The sequence below is a fragment of the Aquila chrysaetos genome, chromosome 5 (assembly GCF_900496995.4).
Source record: "Aquila chrysaetos chrysaetos chromosome 5, bAquChr1.4, whole genome shotgun sequence".
Lineage (NCBI taxonomy): Eukaryota > Metazoa > Chordata > Aves > Accipitriformes > Accipitridae > Aquila > Aquila chrysaetos.
The window spans coordinates 1,023,709-1,042,731 of NC_044008.1; the positions used below are offsets into that span (position 1 = coordinate 1,023,709).

The 19,023-nt window shown below is 64.4% G+C and overlaps 1 protein-coding gene across 1 annotated transcript in view; it reads left to right on the plus strand.

The window, feature by feature from the left end:
* The window catches only part of SND1 (staphylococcal nuclease and tudor domain containing 1), a 130,938-nt gene that overhangs the window by 54,929 nt on the left and 56,986 nt on the right, over positions 1-19,023 (plus strand). The window contains exon 12 of the mRNA XM_030014964.1: positions 8,673-8,773. Coding sequence (XP_029870824.1) covers positions 8,673-8,773 — 101 coding nt within the window. The remainder of the gene's footprint in view (positions 1-8,672; positions 8,774-19,023) is intronic.

Below are 19,023 nucleotides of genomic sequence, written 5' to 3' on the forward strand. Positions count from 1 at the left end.
TTTTGCAGATTTTTGCAGACTTTTGCAGATTTTTGCAGACTTTTGCAGATTTTTGCACTGACGGGCAATTTTTGCTGCGTGTTACTGGCAGCCTGCAAACTTGGGGAGTGCTGGCAGCATGGCACAGCATGGCACAGCATGGCACAGCATGGCAGCGGCCGCTCACCTAGTGCGGTGACGGTCGGGGGTTTTTTGGAAGGTCCTACCTTCTGCAGAGCGGCGCGGCTGAGAGGGATGGGGACAGTGCACAGTGAGGGGGGGCTGCTGCTTCCCAGCCACTGCCAGCACCGGGAGGGGGGAGATGATGGTGCCGCGGCCCGCACCGCAAACAGCCGCACCCAGCCCTCGAGAAGCTGCGACCGCGTGCGCCCGGTCTTGCTGGCCGCGTGCCGGAGCCGGGATCCTGTGCCGAGGAGCGCGCCGGTGCCGGGGAGGCTTTGCAGGGTGCCGGCTCCCGAGCTTCACGGGAACGTGCTGCGTCATCGCCGCTGCTTTCCGGCGTGTGAAATTGGGGAGGGTTTTGCTGTTGAAAGCCTTCTGGAGAGCTGGCTGCTCCCCAGTGCCGAACTTGGGAGAGATCTTCTCCCGACTGTGTTCTGCTTGGAATAAACAGTGCGTGCAGATGCAGATGAGCAGGAGGGGAGAAGCCTGCCGGCACACTCAGCTCTGGGCGCTGCAGTGGGCTGAAATGGCTCCCTGACAGCAGGAGAGGGTGAAGAGAGCAAATGTAGTTGTTCCTGGTGTAATGACCAGAAATTTGGGGCCATTCCTTCTCCGTACATCTGTTTTCCTCTTTCTGACGCTTCTTCAGATGGCTCTGCTGGGCACGCCAGTGCCAGGCTGCAGCCCGGAGTTATTCCCAGCTCCGGCAGAGCCTGCCCCAGCAAGGTCAGTCCTACCCCGGGGCCGCTTGCTGGGCTCGGCTTGGCTGGGCTGGGCTCGGTAGCCCCGCTGCTGCCGGAGCCGGTGGGGAGGAGGGAGCGCAGAGCCCCGCGGGCGCTGCAGGTTCTGCTTTCGGCAACGGTCGAGGCTCTGCAGGCTCCACCGGGGCTGCTTTGCGGCATGGTGGCTTGGAGCATCCCCCCGTACCGCATCCCGGGCTCTTTACGTGCCTTTCTAGGAGGAATTGTGATGGGAGGATCCGGGGAGGAGAGGTGGAGGGGGTTAGCGAAGGGCTTGGTGAAGCCAAAGGCAAACCGAGCTGGCTCCTGCTCGCCGTTCCCAGCAAAGCACCCTTCCTGCAGCGGGATGGGTGGTGAGGCTGGGCTGAGCCGGCACACACAACCCTTGGGAAGAAAACTGCCTGTCCAGAGGGAAAATGTGGTGCTGGATCTTTCCCCCGGGGGTCCCGGTGCCCCCGCAGTGCTTCCTGCATCCCCTCACCCCGCCGGGATTCGCAGCTCCGCTGGGCACGGCGACAGCTCTTGCTCATAGAGGCCACAACGTGGCATTTATTGAGTGTCCTGCCAAGTCACGGAGGAAGCGTTGGTCCCGCTGGGCTCTGTTAGGGATGGGGATGAGCCTTGGGCCGGCTGGCTGCAGCCGCCTGCTCCGGTATCGTTCAGGACTCACCGAGCGGTGTCGGCAAAGAAGGGCTTGGGCTCGAGTGAGTGATCGGCCCCAGCTCGTGCCTGGCAGAGTGGAAGAGCTGGAGGAGGGTTGCAGAGCATCCAGGCGTGTAGGACCTGCTGTCCAGCCCCATCCTCCCTCGCTGCTTTGTTTTATCTCGCACTTCACTTACAGCTGATGCCGTCACCGCTCTGCTGCCGGACCCTGCGTGCCGGAGCGTGGCACATCTAGAGTCCGCCGGTGCCTCCCTGCAGCGTCCTGCACCACGGCCGCAGAGCTTTCCCCTAACGGCCTCTTCCCCGGGGCAGCACCCCGAGGCTGGTCCCAGTGCCGGGATGGGGTGAACAGGGTGCGGGCAACCTGGGTGCGTGCCCTCCCCTGGAGCTTTGCTCGGGGCTCGGGACCCCACGCCAGCACCCGCCGGGCAGGGGAGAGCGGGCCACGGGTCAGTGCCGGGGGTGCTGTCCCGTCCGATGGGGGATGGCGGGCGGTGGGTGTACCCCCCAACGTGGCACGGCATGGCATGGCATGGCACAGCCTGGCTGGCCTGGGACGGCAGCCCTGGGGACAGCGGTGCGGCTCCGGCACCGGGGCTTGGCAGCGAGCCCCCGTGCCCGGGCTTCCCCCCCGCCCCAGTAGCCAGGCTGGAGGATTTCGGGGTGCAAATGGAGTACGTGGGTTTGGTTCACGGGTGGCATCAGCCATGTCCCTGCTGCTCCCGGTCTTTCCGCGGGGGGCGGGGAGAGGAGAAATAAAATAGGCAAAAATCAGGGCTGTGGGACTGCCCCAGCTCCCTCCAGCAGCCCTTGCTGGTGCTGGGAGCGGCGGTGCGTTACGGTACGGCTGGGCACTGACCACGGCAGATCATCCCCCTGCCAGGGTGTCTGCCTGCACCCGTGGGTGCCCTCCCCAAGCTGGAGCTGCAACGAGGTTGCGTGCCCCCCCACCCGGGGTCTGCAGGGCCCCTCCTGCCCGGAGGTGCTCTCAGCCCCTGCAGAGGCGGGGGGGGGGGGTCAGGGGGGTCATCCCTCCGGGGAGGGATGGGCAGAGGTGGGGGCAAGGACGGGTGCGGGACTGCGTGGGCAGCACCCGCGTTTCGGTGCCTGCGGGTTGGAGAGGGCAGGGGTGGGCTCTGTGCCGTGCTGGTGACGTCCCTCCCTACTCCCCTCGCTCCAGCCTGGCCCGGGGGGGCTCGGAGGGGACCGTCCCCTGCCGCGGGGACACGGGGCGCAGCAGGGAGGAGGGGTCCAGGCTGCGCCGGGTGGGCGCAGAGTGGGTGCATATGGCAGGGGTGGGTGGCAGACCAGACTTGCTCTGCTATAATTACTGTCTGAAACGCCTGCGGATCTCCCAGCCCTTCTTCGTCACAAACTCACAGGGACTATTTTTACCCCACTCTGCGAGCTCGTGCCGCGTGTCAGGGCCGTGAAGGGGAGCTGGCCGCCCCCCCTCCTGCCTCCTAGGCTGGGAGGATGCTCCCAAAGACCTGCCTGCGAGCACCAGCCTGGCCAGTGAGCCAGGGACCACATCGTTGGGACCGTGACGCTGGGGACAATGTGCCCGGGGCCACATCCTGGGGACCACGTACCAGCGATGACATGCTGGGGACCACATCGTTGGGACCGTGATGCTGGGGACAGTGTGCCCGGGGCCACGTCCTGGGGACCACGTACCAGCGATGACATGCTGGGGACCACATCGTTGGGACCATGATGCTGGGGACAGTGTGCCCGGGGCCACGTCCTGGGGACCACGTACCAGCGATGACATGCTGGGGACCACATCGTTGGGACCATGATGCTGGGGACAATGTGCCCAGGGCCACATCCTGGGGACCACGTACCAGCAATGACATGCTGGGGACCACATCGTTGGGACCATGATGCTGGGGACAGTGTGCCCGGGGCCACGTCCTGGGGACCACGTACCAGCGATGAAATGCTGGGGACCGTGTACCAGTCACCATGTGCCGGGGACGCGGTGCTTGGCACCCCGGGCACCGTTCCTCCTCCTCCTCTTCCAGCCGTGGGCGTGAGCGCGGGTTTTTTGGCAGCGATGGCCCTGCGTTTCCCAGGGGCCGTGTCCTCCCTGCGCACCCTCGCGCGAGAGCCGGTGGCGAGGCACAGGGCAGGGGGGGACGGGGACAGGGACACGGCTCGCCGGCCCTGGCTCGGCCACCCTTTCCCCTCGCCCCGCACCGGGGTGCCGGACGCCTCGGTGATGGGCGAGCGCGGGCAGGGGCTGGCAGGTCCGGCGCAGCCCTGGCTGGCGGCGGGGGAGCCGGGGCGGGTGACATTGAACGCGTTGGCTGCACAAAGGCATGTGAATCTCTGTAGTGCCGTTCTTCTCGGGGCTGGATCTCCTCCAGGGAGGAGAGCTGGCGGAGTGATTTAATTCACACTGACTGCAGCTGACCTTGGAAATCCGCCGATAGACGGCCGCCATCGACGCTGGCTGGTTTTGGGAGGGAGCGAGAGCCCGCCGCGGGTCCCATGGGTGCAGGAGCGATGGTGGGGGGGTCAGGCGGGGACCCCGCGTGATCGGCCAAGCACTGCGCATCCCACCCTGGTGCCGGCCACCCCCTGCCCTCCCGGCCCCTCAGGGGTGCTGGCAGCCACGGGGAGCTCGGCACGTCGCTCTCTGCGCCTGGGAAGCGCTTTGCTTTTTATACCCCCGTGAAATATTGACCGAGCTGCGGGTCTGTGGGGCGGCAGCGATGGCAGCGTGCGTGCGTGCCCGGTGTCGGACAGTCCCGGCTCTGCGGTCGGGTGCTCCGGGGTGCTTTCCCTGCAGCTTTGGGTCCCTGCAGGATGGCACGTGGATGAAGCCAGGCTCAGCATGGGCGCAGCGTGGCTCTGGGGGGTGGCTGTGGGAGCCCGGAGCGCAGCCCCAGAGCTGGGTGCTGCTGCTCAGCAGTGTCCCCTGGTGCTTCTGGGTCGGGGGTCTGGGTCTGTCATGGCTAAAAGCAGGCAGGGGGGGCTCGGCTGGGACGAGCAGCTCCCCAAGCTTGCGTGTATGTCAGTGCAAGGTGCCCGAGTTGGTGCTGGGGCTCCGGGAGGTGTCTGAGCTGGGGCTGGGTGTGCAGGAGGTGCCCAAACCAGGGCTGTGGATACTCTCGGGAGTTGATTTTCCACTGGTGAAAACATGCCCAAGGTGAGCGTTCTCCCTCTGAGAGCAAGCACGGGGGAACAGGAGCACCTTTGCATGCACTAAGCCACCTTCCCAGGTCAACGGTGCCGTTAGCTCCATCAACGTGCTGCAAAATACACCCGGGACCGGAGCCGGGGGCAGAAACCTGCCCACGGCCGCTGCCAGCGAGCTGGGATCATGCCGTGCTCCCTGCGCGTCCCTTCTCTGCCCAGGGCCAGCGCACGAAGCTGCTGCCAGCGGGCGCTGGGGACGGCGCAGAGGTTGGCACGGTGGGAATGTTCCTTTTCTTGCTGGGACACAAGGAGCCGGGAAGCAGGAAGCAAAACGTGCCCTTTGGGTGTGCTTTCCTGCCTGTTTGCTGCCTTTAATTGCTCTGAGCTGGCAGCCGTGGAGGGGACGCTTAGGGGGCAGCTCTACCCCAGGGGCTGCGGGGCATTAGCAGGAGAGGGACCGAGATGCTAATGATGGGAAGGTTTTAATTCCTGGTTTGCAGCCAGCTCCCGCTGCTGTCACGCTGCTGACGGCAGGTCCCGGAGCCCCGGTTGGGTCCTTCGATACCGTACCAGCGTCCCCGCGCCCGGCGGCTCCGTCGTAGTGCCGTGGGTGCTTTCACAGCGCCTTTCATCCCGGGAGCACCCCGGGAGGTGGGTAAATACGGCGGCCGGAGCTCCGCGCCCTGCGGAGACGGGAGTGTCAAGAGGCAGAGCCCGAGTCTTGGCACGACCGGGCACCCGCGTCTCCGCTGGCAGGTCCTCGGAGGTGCCAAAAATGAGGTGCCAGCTCTGCGAGAGCCTGCTCCGTGCTGCAGCCCCTGGGTTACCGGGCATGTGGCCGTGCTGTGCCGTGCTGTGCCACGCCGTGGGTCTCGGTGGGGGGGGGCTCCTGCCAGCCCTCCCCTGGGGGCACCAGCCCTGAGGGGGACCTCCAGTTTGCTGGTGCTACTGGGGCTGAGCTGCTGGGGAAGGTGAGGACGGGGCTGTCGCATCCCGGCCACCCACAGTCCCACTCAGCCCGAGGTGGTGGCGGCGGGGACAGTTTCGAGTCTTTTCATGCTGAATCCATAGGATTCTCCAAGCCTGCTTGTTCCAGCCCCAGGGGAGAGAGTTTTGCTTTTGCGACTTGTCAGATGCAGCGGTGCTGGCATCACGTAGTGGGGGACGTGCCAGCTTTGTCACTGCAACAAGCCTCAGCTGCGTCTGTCCGGGGGACGCAGCGCTTTGCAACACAACACGTTGCACCGCAAGGTACTGCAATGCAACGCAACACGATGCAACGCCATGCGATGCAACACAATGCAACACTTCGCAATGCAATGCAACGCAACACAATGCAACACTTTGCAATGCAGTGTGACACAGTGCAACACTTGGCAATGCAACACAGTGCAACGCAACACAGTGCAACGCAACACTTTGCAATGCAACACGATGCAACAGAGCGCGATGCAACAGAACGCAATGCTTCTCCGCTGCGGGCGGAGGTGTGACACCCAGCCCGACTCCTCCTCGCTCTTCCCCTGCCTGTGATGATGCAGGATCCGAGCCCGAGCTGTGGGGTCGTGCGTGCCGTGTACGCCCCGCCAGCGGCGGGCGCAGCATGCGAGCTCCTCGCCAGCCGACACCGGCCTCCCGCCGGCCTTTCGCCAGACCCTTTGCCTAATTCCAAGCAAGGTGTTGGTTCCAAGCTGTGCCTCGCTGTTGAGCCAGATGACATTTAAAAAGCCCTGTAGTAGCTCGAATTTCCTAACCTGCCTCTCGGAGTAATCGTTGTCTTTTTTTCCCCTACAGTTGTTATGACAATAGTTTCGCTGGGAGGAATTGCTTTAACCGCTCCCCTTAATTGGCTCTTTCCTGCCAGAGCCCCCTCTTTTGCTGCTGCAAACCTTGATTAGCTCGCCTGTACGAGGGAGCGAGCTGACGGCGGGGGTTTGTCAGGCAATTGTACCTTTTTTGCATTTTTATGCTCATTTCAAAAGCGAGGTTTGGGAAGAGCTGACAGTTTGAAGAGGTTTACGGATGCTCCCTTGCACTGCCGAGCTGGACGCCTGTCTGTCTCCCTTTGACTCAAGCTGCCGACACTGAGAACTGGCGGCACGGGGCGGGCACGGTGCCATGTGATGGCACACCTGGAAAAAGTCTATAGTGTCTAAATACAGCCCCCCGGCTGGACCGGGGCAGCGGGAGGCAGCACCAGGACTTCCCTGGGGAGGCCAGTGTCACCCCCGTGTCCCGCCAGGTTCCCCCAGCCCAGGGCAACCTCAGCCTCCTCCGGCTGAAGTGCCGGTAAACTGGTGAGGAAGGTCCTTTTTTGGGCCAGCAAGGCGGTGGGATCGGGTTGGATTTGCATAGAAATGGCACGTGCAGATGTGGGATTGCGTTAAGTGTTCGAGCACTCGGGCTTTAACTCCGGTTTCTTTTTCCCTGCTCTTTATTGCACGGCCAAGGCCAGGAGTTGCAGCTCCGTGTTGCTGTGCAGGCGAGCGCCGGTGCTGCCGGTGCTTCCGACGCTTCCAGCCCCGGTGCTCCCTGCCCCGCACGCTGCTGCCACACGTCTCCCGACCCGGGGGCGAAGCTGCGGGAGCAGCCGATGGTTCGACTGCTGTTGTAGGGTGCAGACCGGAGCTGGGGTCCCCAAATCCTGGGAGCAGGGAGGAGGGTGGGCAGCGCGGCCGAGAAGGGAGCGATGCCAAGGACCGGGATGTGCAGGTGGGGCAACGCTGCCTTTCCAACCCCCTGGGGAACCGCCGCTCTTCGGCGGGGGCACTGATGGCTTTTCCAGCCTTCCCGCCCCACGCCTGCTGGGAGAAAGCCCTCACTGCTGCGGTGGGTTGGCACGAGCCTCCCGTGACCCTCGGTGGCATGGTCACCGAGCCCTGCTCACGGGGACGAGAGAGCTGCGGGGTGATGGTGGGGGGGCAGGTACGGCACCATGGCTCCCTGGTCCGGTCCGGGGATCCAGCTGGACCACGAAGGCCTGGTACGGGATGGAAATGCTGATTGCTTGTAATGGGCGCTGGGGTGTGATGCCCGGCAGGTTCGGAGCGGGGGCTGATGGCTAAGAGCTGCCGGGAGGGTGACGCCCGGGGGGGCTGTGGGGCCGGGAACCTGAGGCACGATCTCACCCATGAGCATCTCTGCCCCCGCCAGCTTGTCCCGAGCCCTGGTGCAGCGGGAGATGCAGTCACCCAGCAGAAGTTGCCCCCCCCCGCCAAGGTGGACCCCCACTCGCTGACGTGCACGAATGCCGCGGCTGCCCCTGTCTGCGGGAGGACAGGAGCGACGGCGGTGCGGGTCGGGCGGGTGGCGGTGGCGTGGGGACGGCGCACACGGGGACAGCGCGGCTCCGCGCTGGGTGCACGGCCGGGTTTCCAGGGTGCCCGAGGCTGCTCCCCGCCTTGCCAAAGCATTTTGCAAACCGGCCTCTGCGTCCCGCTCGGCGCGGTGCCGGCGACGCTGATGCCAGCTGACAGCTACGGCTTAGCAGGGAGCTGTGCTCTCATCTACCTGCAGGTACAGCTGAGCTCTCCTACCGGAGGCCAAAATGCAATTACCCGTAAACCAGGAGGCATCGGGGCTGGCTGCACCGCTCGGGCTCCCTGCCGCAGCTCGCCGGCACACGGGGGGCTCGCGGGCACGCCTGGCGGGAGCCGGGGTACACCCGGCAGCGCAAGTGCCCGTGCCAGGAACCCGGGGCGGCAGCTTGTCCTCCCCGGGAGGCTCCTGGTTTAACGTGCCCGGCCCTGGCTCGCACGCTGGCGTGTCAGATGTTGCTTGGCTGGCAGCACCGTCGGTGCCAGCAGCCGGCTGGCGAACGGCTCCTTTACCTGGGCAGGGGGAGGTGTAGGGGCTGGCCGGCCAACAGCAGGGATTTGGGGCGGGGGGAGGATGGGGGGGGGGGTACGGGAAGCCCCCGGGCTGGATGGCTCTGACCCCGTGCCCGTCTGTCTTGTCTAGGTGAACGTGACGGTGGACTACATCCGACCAGCCAGCAGTGCCACCGAGACCGTGCCCGCCTTCTCCGAGCGCACGTGTGCCACCGTCTCCATCGGAGGAATGTAAGTGTGGCCCTGGGGAACCGGGCACAGCGCTCCTGCCTGGCGCTCGCCGGCGCTTCGCCGGGCTCTGCCACGCGCCGTGGGGACGCCGGGGACGGAGGGTGGCTCATCCTCGCCGCGGGGCTGCGTGGTGCCGGCGGCTGGACGGCAGGAGCCTGCCGTCCCGCTCTGCCCGGGGCCCCGCAGAGCTGCACCCCCTGCGCTCGCCGACCCCCAGCTCCGGCAATTTGGGGGTGGCAGGCTGGAGGACCCCCCTCCACGAGCCAGCCGCCTCAGGGAGCAGCGTGGCCGGTGGGTTGCTTTGGAGGAACCATCTCTCTCTGCTGTATGTCCCCAGGATGTCTGTCCTTTGCCAAGGGACATTGCCTCCCCGTGACGTGGTGTGGTGGTGGGGGGCTCTGCCGGAGCAGCCCCCCCTCACCAGCCCTGCCCCCCATTTCCGTGCCTGGGGCAGGTTCGGTGGCTTTCCTCCCCCCGGACACTGGGGTGCCGGGCTCCTTTGGCACAGCCCTACGGAGAGGTTGTGCCGGCGAGGCGTGCGTCCGGATGGCAGCAGCTCTGGGAACTGCGTAGGGATGATTTATCATAGGCCGTTTGGTTTCTTTCTTTTTTTTTTTTTTCCTCGTAGCAGCTATTTTGGAAAGCAACCAAAGTGCTGCAGCGCTGCGCTTTTCTTCCCCTTAATCCAAGGTCTGGGAAAGCTGCGGAGCATCGCGCTGCCCAAACATGGCCCCGTGCTGCCTGGGAAGCCGGAAAGCTCCCCGTCACCCTGCTCCGGTCTAATTAAGGCGCTCGTGGAGTGACCTTCGGTGATGCTTGTGGGTTTAATATCCCAAGGGAGATCCAGCCTTGCCTGTGCCGGGGCTGGGGCTGCTCCGCGCTCGCTGCTGGCCCGTGCCGGGATGCTGCTCCTGGGATGAAACCACGGCAGCGGGAGCCTAAAGGGCTTTCCCGGGTGGAGATGCTGGGTGCAGTGGAGCCCAGCGGAGCAGCCCTGCTCTCCTGCGCTGTCTGCACCAGCTTTAAACCCACCCAGTTTATTCAGTGGTGCTTTAACCGCCTCTCTGGGGAGCTAATTCTCCAGCCTAGTGTGTATCGCCACGTTTTTGGGAGGGACAACCCAGCCACTGCATTTTTGGGGCTGTTTGTAGGAAGATGAGGTCTTGGGTCATTGGCAGTGCACCAGGAGGGGAGTGTGCGGTGCAAAACCCACTGGCCCTCTCCCCGTGGCTGGCGGCTGCGGTGCTGCCGGCCCCAAGAGACTCCCGGCAGCGCTTGTGCCGTGCCCAGCGCGGTGGAGGGGCAGGATTTCCCATCTCAGGAGCATCTCGCTGAGCGCTGCCGCCTGCTCTTAGCATCTCCAGCTGCAAATTGCTTTCAAATAGCTCCCGAGTCGCATCCCTGTTTCGGGAGGAAACCTGATGTGAATTTGCAGGGCTGCTGCTCATGTTGACTTCATTGCCGTAATCAGGCGTCAGCGGAGCGAGCCGAGCGAGCGCTGGGGGCTCACGCCGGAGCGTCTCTGTGGCGTGCGAGCCTCCGGCGCACGGCATGGGGCAGCCCCTTGCTCCCGTCTGCCTGCGGCCCCGTCGCGGCAGTGCGCTTCGGTGCCGGGCCGTGGGGTCCTTCGGCTGCCGTGGTCCCGGCGAAAGCGTGGGCGTAACAGAGCAGGGTCTGTGCCGTCCGTCCCGCGCCGCGCTGGGGACGGAGCGGGGAAGAAAGCCTGGCTTGTCCGCCTGGCATCTGGGCTGGGCTGAGCCTGCTTGGCAGGCTGAGCACGCCGGCAGCTCGCTGGGGCAGGCAGCCCGGGCAGGGGGCTAACCCCTGCCTGGCTTCTGGAGCCTTCGGGTCCCTGATTCCTGCCTTGTTGCTCTTGGTGCAGGCAGGGCAGGCAGGGGGGAGCCTGGCCAGCCGTCAGCTGCACCCCTGGGGCGGCACCTCTCCCTCCCCGAGTGTGGCAGGAGGATAACGGCCACCCTTGGGGGAGGATGGTTACCTACCCACACCATCCCCTCTCCTCGGGGTGCTGGGTGGGTTTGCGGAGGGCAGATGCTGCTCTGGGCCCCTGCCTCCCCTGCCCGGCATGCAGGCAGCCCCTGCTTCCAGCTCAAAGCACCATGAACTTGAGGAGCTGGAGCACAAACCCAGCTTCACCTGCCTGTATCCCTGCCTGTATCCCTGCCCGACCCCGGGCTGCGGTGCCTGACTCCGTGTCTCCCGCAGGCGGGCTCCGAGCTGGCAGCGCTGACTGCCCTCGCCGCGTCCATCGCGCTTCTCCCTTCCAGCTCCCCGGCATTTTCAGCTCGATCCCTGGCTGGAGAATGCCGGTGCCGCTGCCTGGCAAGGCTCTGCCCGATGCCCACGTGCCCTCCCCATCCCACTCTGCCGGCGCCTGGTGCGCCGTGTGCCTTGTCAGCGTTTACCACCGCTGCCGGCACTGCTGTTCCCGGCTCATGTTTTCCTGCTGAGCACAGGTAAGGTCAGAGGTTTGTGCTCGGCTGTCACAACAAAGCCATGCTGACACGGAAAACAGGGCGAAGGGGCCGTGGCTGGCAGAGAAGGCAGCTGCCAGGACTTTGGGAGCCCCGTGGGCACCTCCTGTGCCGGTCTGAGCTCACAGAGACGGCTCATCCCACCACGGGTGCTGTTGGGAGGGTGCCGTGCACCCCGGGCACGATTAATGCACCCGCAAAATGGTGGCAGAGGGACCCGGGGACGATGGCGCAGGTCTGCTGGGACCAGCGGGAGTGGGTGCACCTGAGGGCTCTGGGTTCACACTAGCCTTTGCTCTTTGGGAAGCCCATGGCATCCCATGGCATCCCATAGCATCCCAGACTATCCCATGGCATCCCACAGGCTCCCATGACATCCTATAGCATCCCAGAATATGCCACAGCATCCCACAGCATCCCATGGCATCCTGCAACATCTCACAGTATCCCACAGCATCCCACAGCTTCCCGCAGCATCCCATCACGTCCCACAGCATCCCCGGGCACCCGGCAGCATCCAGTGGCTCATGGGCAGCGGGCACAGCGGGTGCTGGCTGTGGGGCTGGGTGGGAGCCCGGGGTGCCCGGCTGTGGGGCTCGGTGCTCCCCAGGTAGCTGCCGAGAGCCCGGCTCCCTCCCGGGGAACGCGTCGGGATGCGGGAAGGGGATGCTGTCCCCAGCCCGCCAGCATGGCTGTAACGGGCGATGCGGGGCCGGCAGCCCCTGGCAGCCCTGGGTCTTGCTGCCGTGATGAGCGTGTCCTGCTCCCTCCCGTCCCCTCGCGTGACAGGCGGCTGCTAAATCGGATCATCGGGAAGCGCTGGCTCTCCTCCGGCTGCCGGCAGCCCGGGCGGTGGCGTGGCAGGAGCCGGCCGCTGCTGCAGGGATGTCCCTCGGGGTGTTCCCGGACCCCCTTTGCCTGGATTTTCAGCTGGTTCGCTGGCAGAACCTGGCTGTCACCGCGCTGCAAGCGGCGAGGGGTCCCTGACCGACAGCCCTCCTGTTAGGGGGGCCGGGGGGCTGGATCCGTCCGATGCTCTGGCTGGGTCTCGGTCCGGGGGTCCCGTCCCCGCAGCCCTTCCCTGGGGGGACTCAGAGGCTGCCACGGTGCAAATTGCACAAATTCTTGGAAGAAAAGGCTACTAAAAATCATTAAAAATAAATTTCAGGAAAGCCCTGAGCTATAAATCCGTGCAGGTGCGGGGGGATACTTGCCCTGCAGGCAGCGGGGCTGGGATGCTGCGGTTTGGGGCTCATTTGGCACAAAGGGTGAGTTTTGGTGATGCCACCTCTGAGCATGGGGGGGGAGGCTCGTGGGGGGCTGGTTTTGGCACTGCCAATCTGTGCCAGGCAGCGAGAGCCAGAGAGGTTTCGATGGGTGAAGAGGCTGCTGAAAAACTTCCTTTTTGGATTTTTGTGGGGGGAAAACTGCAAAATGAGTTTCGGGGGGAGCGAGGGGGGGCAGGGGGAGACACTTGCAAATAGCCATTTTTCACTCCGCCGTTCTTTAAGTGGCAAAAACTGTATTTCACGGCCTAATAAGATTTTTTCCACAGCAAAGAGCTTTTCATCTGCGTTTTCATATTCCCATTCTTTAATCTGGGCTTAACTGGGGGATGCATCTTCCCTCTGCGCAGCAGCTCCAGCTCCTCTCCCCAGATGCTTTTGTTTGAAGCGAGGGGGCTGCGGTTGCCTCCCCCCACCTCCCCGTGCAGGGGCTGTGGGGAGAGGAGCAGGGAGCAGGGCTAGAGCATGCGATCTAATTCACGGTCAGGAAATTTCTTCTTTAAGCTGTTATCCCTGCGCCCCTCTTCCTTGTCCTCCTTCTAGCAGCAGGAGGGGGATTGGTTCAGCTGCAACGCACCCATCACGGTGCTCCCGTCGCTCTTCCCTGGGTGCCCAGCACCCAGTCGAGTGCCAGGATCAGCCCCCATGGGCAGGGCTGGCATTTCTGAGCCTTAAAAGCTCTAAACCTGGAAGGAATTCGGGGTCCTCCCAGGATTTGCAGCCCTGGGGGGGTTTTTTTTTGCACCCAAGCAGCAGGATTTCGTGGCTGGGGGTGTTAGCGATGCTGGGATGCTGGCACGGCTCAGGATTTCGTGGCTGGGGTTGTTGGTGATGCTGGGATGCTGGCACGGCTCAGGATTTCGTGGCTGGGGTTGTTGGTGATGCTGGGATGCTGGCACGGCTCTGGATTTCGTGGCTGGGGTTGTTGGTGATGCTGGGATGCTGGCATGGCTCAGGATTTCGTGGCTGGGGTTGTTAGCGATGCTGGGATGCTGGCACAGCTCTGCAAGCTCCAGCAGCTGCTCTCAGAGCATCCAGCCTCTCCAGTGGCCCAGGGAGGGTGACAAGGGGACGCTTTTTCACTCCCCTTCCCAGGAATGAAGTAGGAGCATCCAAGGAAGCTGCTCAGAGTTGGGATCAAAACACAGGAGCATGGGTTTGGGGTTTTTTCAATGCAATCTGCGGCGCTGCTTCCCCTGGCTCTGTACTGGGGTTCAGAGGCTGCTGGAGGCTGGAGGCAGCCTGCCCAAGGCGGCGAGGGCACCGGCCGGTCCTGCTCCGTGCCACCGCTGGGAACGGGGCGCTGGGCGAGGTGCTCCAACCCGCTCCGGCCACTCCGCCGTCCCGGTGCTCGGAGGCTTTGCAGCGTCGTGGCCACGCGGGTCCCCGGACACGGGTGGGAGGTCTCGGTGCCGGCAGGGGCAGGCAGGGCGCTGCTCACATGAGGGTGCCTGGGGACAGCTGCCTGCTGCAGGGTGCAGGACAGCACCCGCTGCAGCTGCGTGAGGAGTGTGACCTGAGCCCTTGGGAGCATTTTGTGCAGGAGCCGGGCAGGGAGGCGATGCTCCGGGCCGGGGGGGCACTGGGGGCTGTGGATGTTTCCCTGCCTGGTGCAACCCCAGGGCTTTTTACTGTGCAGTAAATGGTGCTCAGCTCACCGAAGCCCATGGTGCTCCGGTTTGGGTGTCTGAACTTTTCCAAGATGTTTGGAACAACATTTCCATACGCGCCTCTGTCTCTCCAAGCCCCCTAACAGCACTTGGACGCGTTTCTCCAGGGCCGGACTCTGCCCTTCTCCTGGCCGGGGACATGCGGAGCAAGGCTGCGTGCTGGAGGGCTGCGGTGTTCCTTGCCCGTGCAGAGCCGGAGTCATGCGAGCACCGGGAAGAAGAGGCAGGATGGAGGGGTGGTTGCAGCTGGCGGGGAGGCACAGGGCTGCTGTTCTCCCCGCATTTCTCTCTGCTCACCTGAAAAGGCGGGTGATGATCCCGACCTTTGCAAAGTGCTCCCTTGCACTGGCGCAAAGCTCGGGAAAGGACCCGGCAAGCGACGGGGTGGAGGAGCCAGCGCGGGGGTGTTGTGCAGGTGATGGGGAGATAAATGCCCTTTGCAAAGCAAGAGGCATCAGTGGGAAGCTGGGGCACCGCTGGTGCTGGGTGATGCTGGTGGCCACACTGCCAGCTCCACGCCGTCCTCGGGGTGGAATGGCAGCCAAAATCCATGGGATGCATGCTTTCCCCTCCACGAGGAAACCCAGCCCGGCTTTCCAGGGCGAGGGGCAGCTGCAAGCCCGGGGCTGCTTCGTCGCCAGACGTGCCGGGGGAGCCGACGGCGCGGCACAGGCGATTTACCCCCGCCGGGGTCTCACGGGGCTGGAACCGGGACCGGCTGCCAGCACTTTGCTGTTCGCCGCGGAGCCATGCGTGCAGCGAGCTACCTGCGTGGGCTGCGGTGCCAGGGTAAAGCTGGGCTCGCGCCCAGGAGCTGTGTAGGTTTTTGCAGCCCGAGCCTCTGGAAAGGGACCAGATTTTGCTGCTGCTTTGCAAGCTGCTCCCTCCTACGGGGAGGAGGTGTCTGCCGCCAGCCTCGGCCCTGAGGATGAGCTTTGCGAGGCTGCCGGTGGCTGGCTGAGGACTGGCAGAGCTCGGTGCCTGTCCCGGCGCTGGCAGGGACCCGGCTGGGCAGGGAGCGGGGCGGCTGCAAGCTTGGGGACTTGGAGTTAAGCCACTCGCACCCATCAGCAGTGCAACCGTGTGCTGCCGTCCCCGACACCCCCCCCGGCTTTGGTGTAATACGGTCAGTCCCGGGGAGGAGGTTTCTCCCCGGTACTGCCGCTCCTGCGGGCAGGATGGTGCAGGAGGTGGCTGGATGCTGCGGTGTACGGGGAAGGATTTGCTCCCGGTCACACTGGGGGTCCCTTGGGACCGAAGTGCCTTCTGCGGGCACTGATGTTGAGATGGTGCGAACCAGCACCAGAGCTGGGTCTCCCGGTTGCACCATGGGGTTGAAGGATGTTGTGCTCGGCACCGGCAAAGCACCGTCCCGCGGTGCTGTTGCTGCAGAAGCTGCTGAGGACGGCACGGTCTCGGTGGATGGGGCTGAAGTGCTGCCGGGTTGGAGGGGTCATGGGGAGCTCCCCGTCCTCCTCGGGGCTCTCTCCTCTCCCCAAAGCACCGGTGGCTGTTGCAGGCTGCAGCTGGGTCCGGGCTGAGCCGTTCCCCTCTTCTGAGACCGGCTCTTTCCCCCTGCCCGCAGCGGCCGAGCAGACCCAGCACCTTTCCAGCCTCCTCCTCGGCTCCATCCAGCCCGGTTGTTGCGCATTTGCTCAGGGCGAGCTCCTTGGCCGGATCAGAGCAAGCCGCCGGGCGGTTTCACTGCCGCTGGGTGCAGACCGGGGCGGTGGGAAGATCGCCTCGCCGGTGCTGCACGGCTGCCAGGGAACTGCAGGCAGCTGGCACCGACCGCCTGTCAAACCCAGGGGAGGAGGAGAAGCTCCCTCTCTTATCTCGCTGGCGCGTGCTGGAGCCGAGCTGCTTGTGCATGCACCGAGAAGGAGCTGGCATCCTTCGGAGAGCGGGGCTCAGCGTGTCAGGGGGACACGAGCACCGTGCCAGCCGGCTCCCGTGCCAGGAGAGGCTCACAGAGCAGCCCGCGAGGGTTCGGAGAGATGCAGAGCAACCGATTCAACCCGCCTCTGGTCCCTTGCGATGGCTGGTCCGTGCTGGGGAAAGACTGCCGTGCTGCCGGGGAGCGGACGCAGTGGATGCGGGAGACCTCTGCAGCAGGCAAACCCTGCGGTGGCGGCAGGCATCGGTGCCTGCCACGGCCTGGCTGTCCCAGCCCGTTTGCTTTGGGGTGGCAGGTTTGATTAGAAATTGCACAGGTTTACATAATGCTGCTTAAAACCCTCATCCTTGCAGAATTTAGCCAAACTTCCCAAATAAAGTCCCATCGGCATTGCCCCGATATGCTCCTGTCCGCCCCAGTGAGGAGGGTGAGGGGTGGATGAAGGGGCAGAGCCCGGTGCCTCCGCCACTCACGGTGGGCATGGCTGTCCCTGATCAGAGGCTCAGCTAACCCGCTCCGAAATTAGGATTTGTTTCCTTCTTATCAGGCTGTGATATATGGCAGGCTCACGCAGAGCTCTGGTTGCAGAGGTGGTTTAACATTAGATTTTTAATGATCCCTTCATTAATCCCGGTATTCTGGGATTTAATGCTTGCTGCCCTTTGACCGATGGAAATGATGAAAACTTTGATTTCATGCATATTGGATACTTCTGGAGTCTAGTGCCAGGAATAGCTGCTTATCCGCTCTGAGCGGAGGGGATTAAAGTGCTGGGGGATGGGGCAGGTGTGGGCATGGACAGCTGGGGTGGGGAGTGGGATGCAGGGCTGGGATGGACAGTGGGATGCCACTGGGATGGGGACTGGGATGCAGGGCTCTGGGCTGGGTAGGTACATTGGGGAGGGGACTGATGGCCCTTGGGGGGACAGGTCCCGTGGGGTCTGTCCTCCCCCACCCTCACTGCAGAGCGCAGCAGGGTGCAGGCAGGGTGCCCTCGCCCCACCGCTGGGGTGCAGGCGCCTTCTCTCCTCCCCATCACCCCGCAAGGCACCTCCGACCCTGCCAAACCCGTTTGGGCTCTCAGGTTAACGAGGATGGAGGCAGGTCCTGGGGTCTCCCTGGTATCCCCCATGCCCTGATGGGGTTCCAGCCCAGCCGGCTGCGGGCTGTGCCCACTTGGGACCGCTGCAAGCACCGCATCGTGCCGGGGAGCCGATGGCTCGCTCCGGGTTTGGCATTCCCGCAGGCAGGGGTGCCTGGGAGGGTTAGCCCCTGCTAACCGCACAGGGTTAGATAACCCCTCGTTAGGTTAATTCTCCTTCGCAGAGGGCACAGGGCTCTGCAGTGGAGCAGAAGCATTCGCTGGGACAACGGCTGATGCCCAGTGCTGGAGCCATGCAGGGTCCCAGCACGGCTGCTCGGAGCAGGGAAACTGAGGCAGCCGAGCACTGCGGCATTCCCGCAAGTCCTGCGGCATTCCCGCAAGCCCTGTGGCTACCCGGCACCTCCCGTTTGCTCTCAGTCCTCACCAGCCACAGGAACATCGTCTCTGAAACCTTAATTGGAGCCGGGCTGTGGCAGAGCGGGAGCGGAGGCTCGGTGGGAGCAGCCCCCAGGGGAGGCGATGCTGGCACCGAGGAGGGGTCCCCCCGGCCGGGCACCTCCTGCACCGCGGCCGATGCTCGGTGGTGGCAGCAGCCGGGACCGGCACCTTTTGGGTCCAAATCGGTGGTTGCGCCGGGTGCCTCCATCCCTTCTTGCAGAGCCTGTTGGGGACCGAAAAACGGGGGGGGAGTGTGGCCACCCTCCCTGTGCACAGCCCCAGCCCGTCCCGGCTCCTTTAGGACCCAGCAGCGCGGTGGGAGCAAACGCTGGCAATTTTGCTTGTCTTATAAAAAGCCATAACCATGATATTGCTGAATAAATGAAGCCATCAAACAGAGGTGGCAACAAGATTACAACACTTCACAAGTGCTGGGGGCAGAATAAAATTGTCCGTTTAGCGAGCAGACGGAGCACTTGCTAGCACAGTTGTTTCCTGATGCTTTCCATGTCGGGTTTTAATCTCCTTTGCTCTTCCCAGATCCTGCCCCCCGACCCCGCTTGCTCCCTTCCCCAAAATGGGGTTGGGGCGATGGGTCGGGATGGAGCTGCTTGGCCGGTGGAGGGTGCAGGGCAGGCAGAGCTGGGTGTCTCTTCCTCTGGAGGCTGCAAACTGGGGGGCCTGATGGGACCTCCCCCAGCGCAGATCCAGCCGGGCTTTGCATGAGCATGGAAATCCCATCAGGGCTGGAGAGCTGCCTGCTCCCGAGCCCCGCGGTGGGGACATGGGACACGAAGGGGTGCCCCAGGCTGCCTGCCCGTGCTTGGGTGGGATGTCACCGTACGGGAAGGAGCCGTCCTGCCCAGGGCTGGTGGTGATTGCTATCTGGGGCTTGTCCCCGTGGTGGGTCCCCAGGCTGGGGACGTGCTGCAGATCATGCTGCTCCGGGGGTGCAGCTGCAGCTCCCCGACACGGATTTGGGATGGAGGTGGCATTTCTGGGTGCAGCACCCGCTGAGGAGGGACTGGGTGGGCAGCTCTCCCCAGCGTGCCCATCACCAGAGTCTCTGGCCTCAGGTTCGCTCAGGCATCTCCCCCAGTGCGTGTTAGGCAAAAGTCTCCCGGTGACGCGCGTCCCTGCTCGTGCACCGAGTGATGCTCGGGGCCGTGGGATGGCGCGGAGACACGATGGCGAGTGGGGAGGGTGGTTGAGAGGGGCTGCGGCTGCCCCCCACGTCCTGCAGCTCCTCGCCGCTTCGGCTTGGCCGCAGATGGCCGGGGGGGCTGCAAACTCCGTCCTGGCGGGAGCTCGGCTGCTCATCCCGGCACAGGGGAGCCAGGCCACGTTGTCCTCACCGGCAGA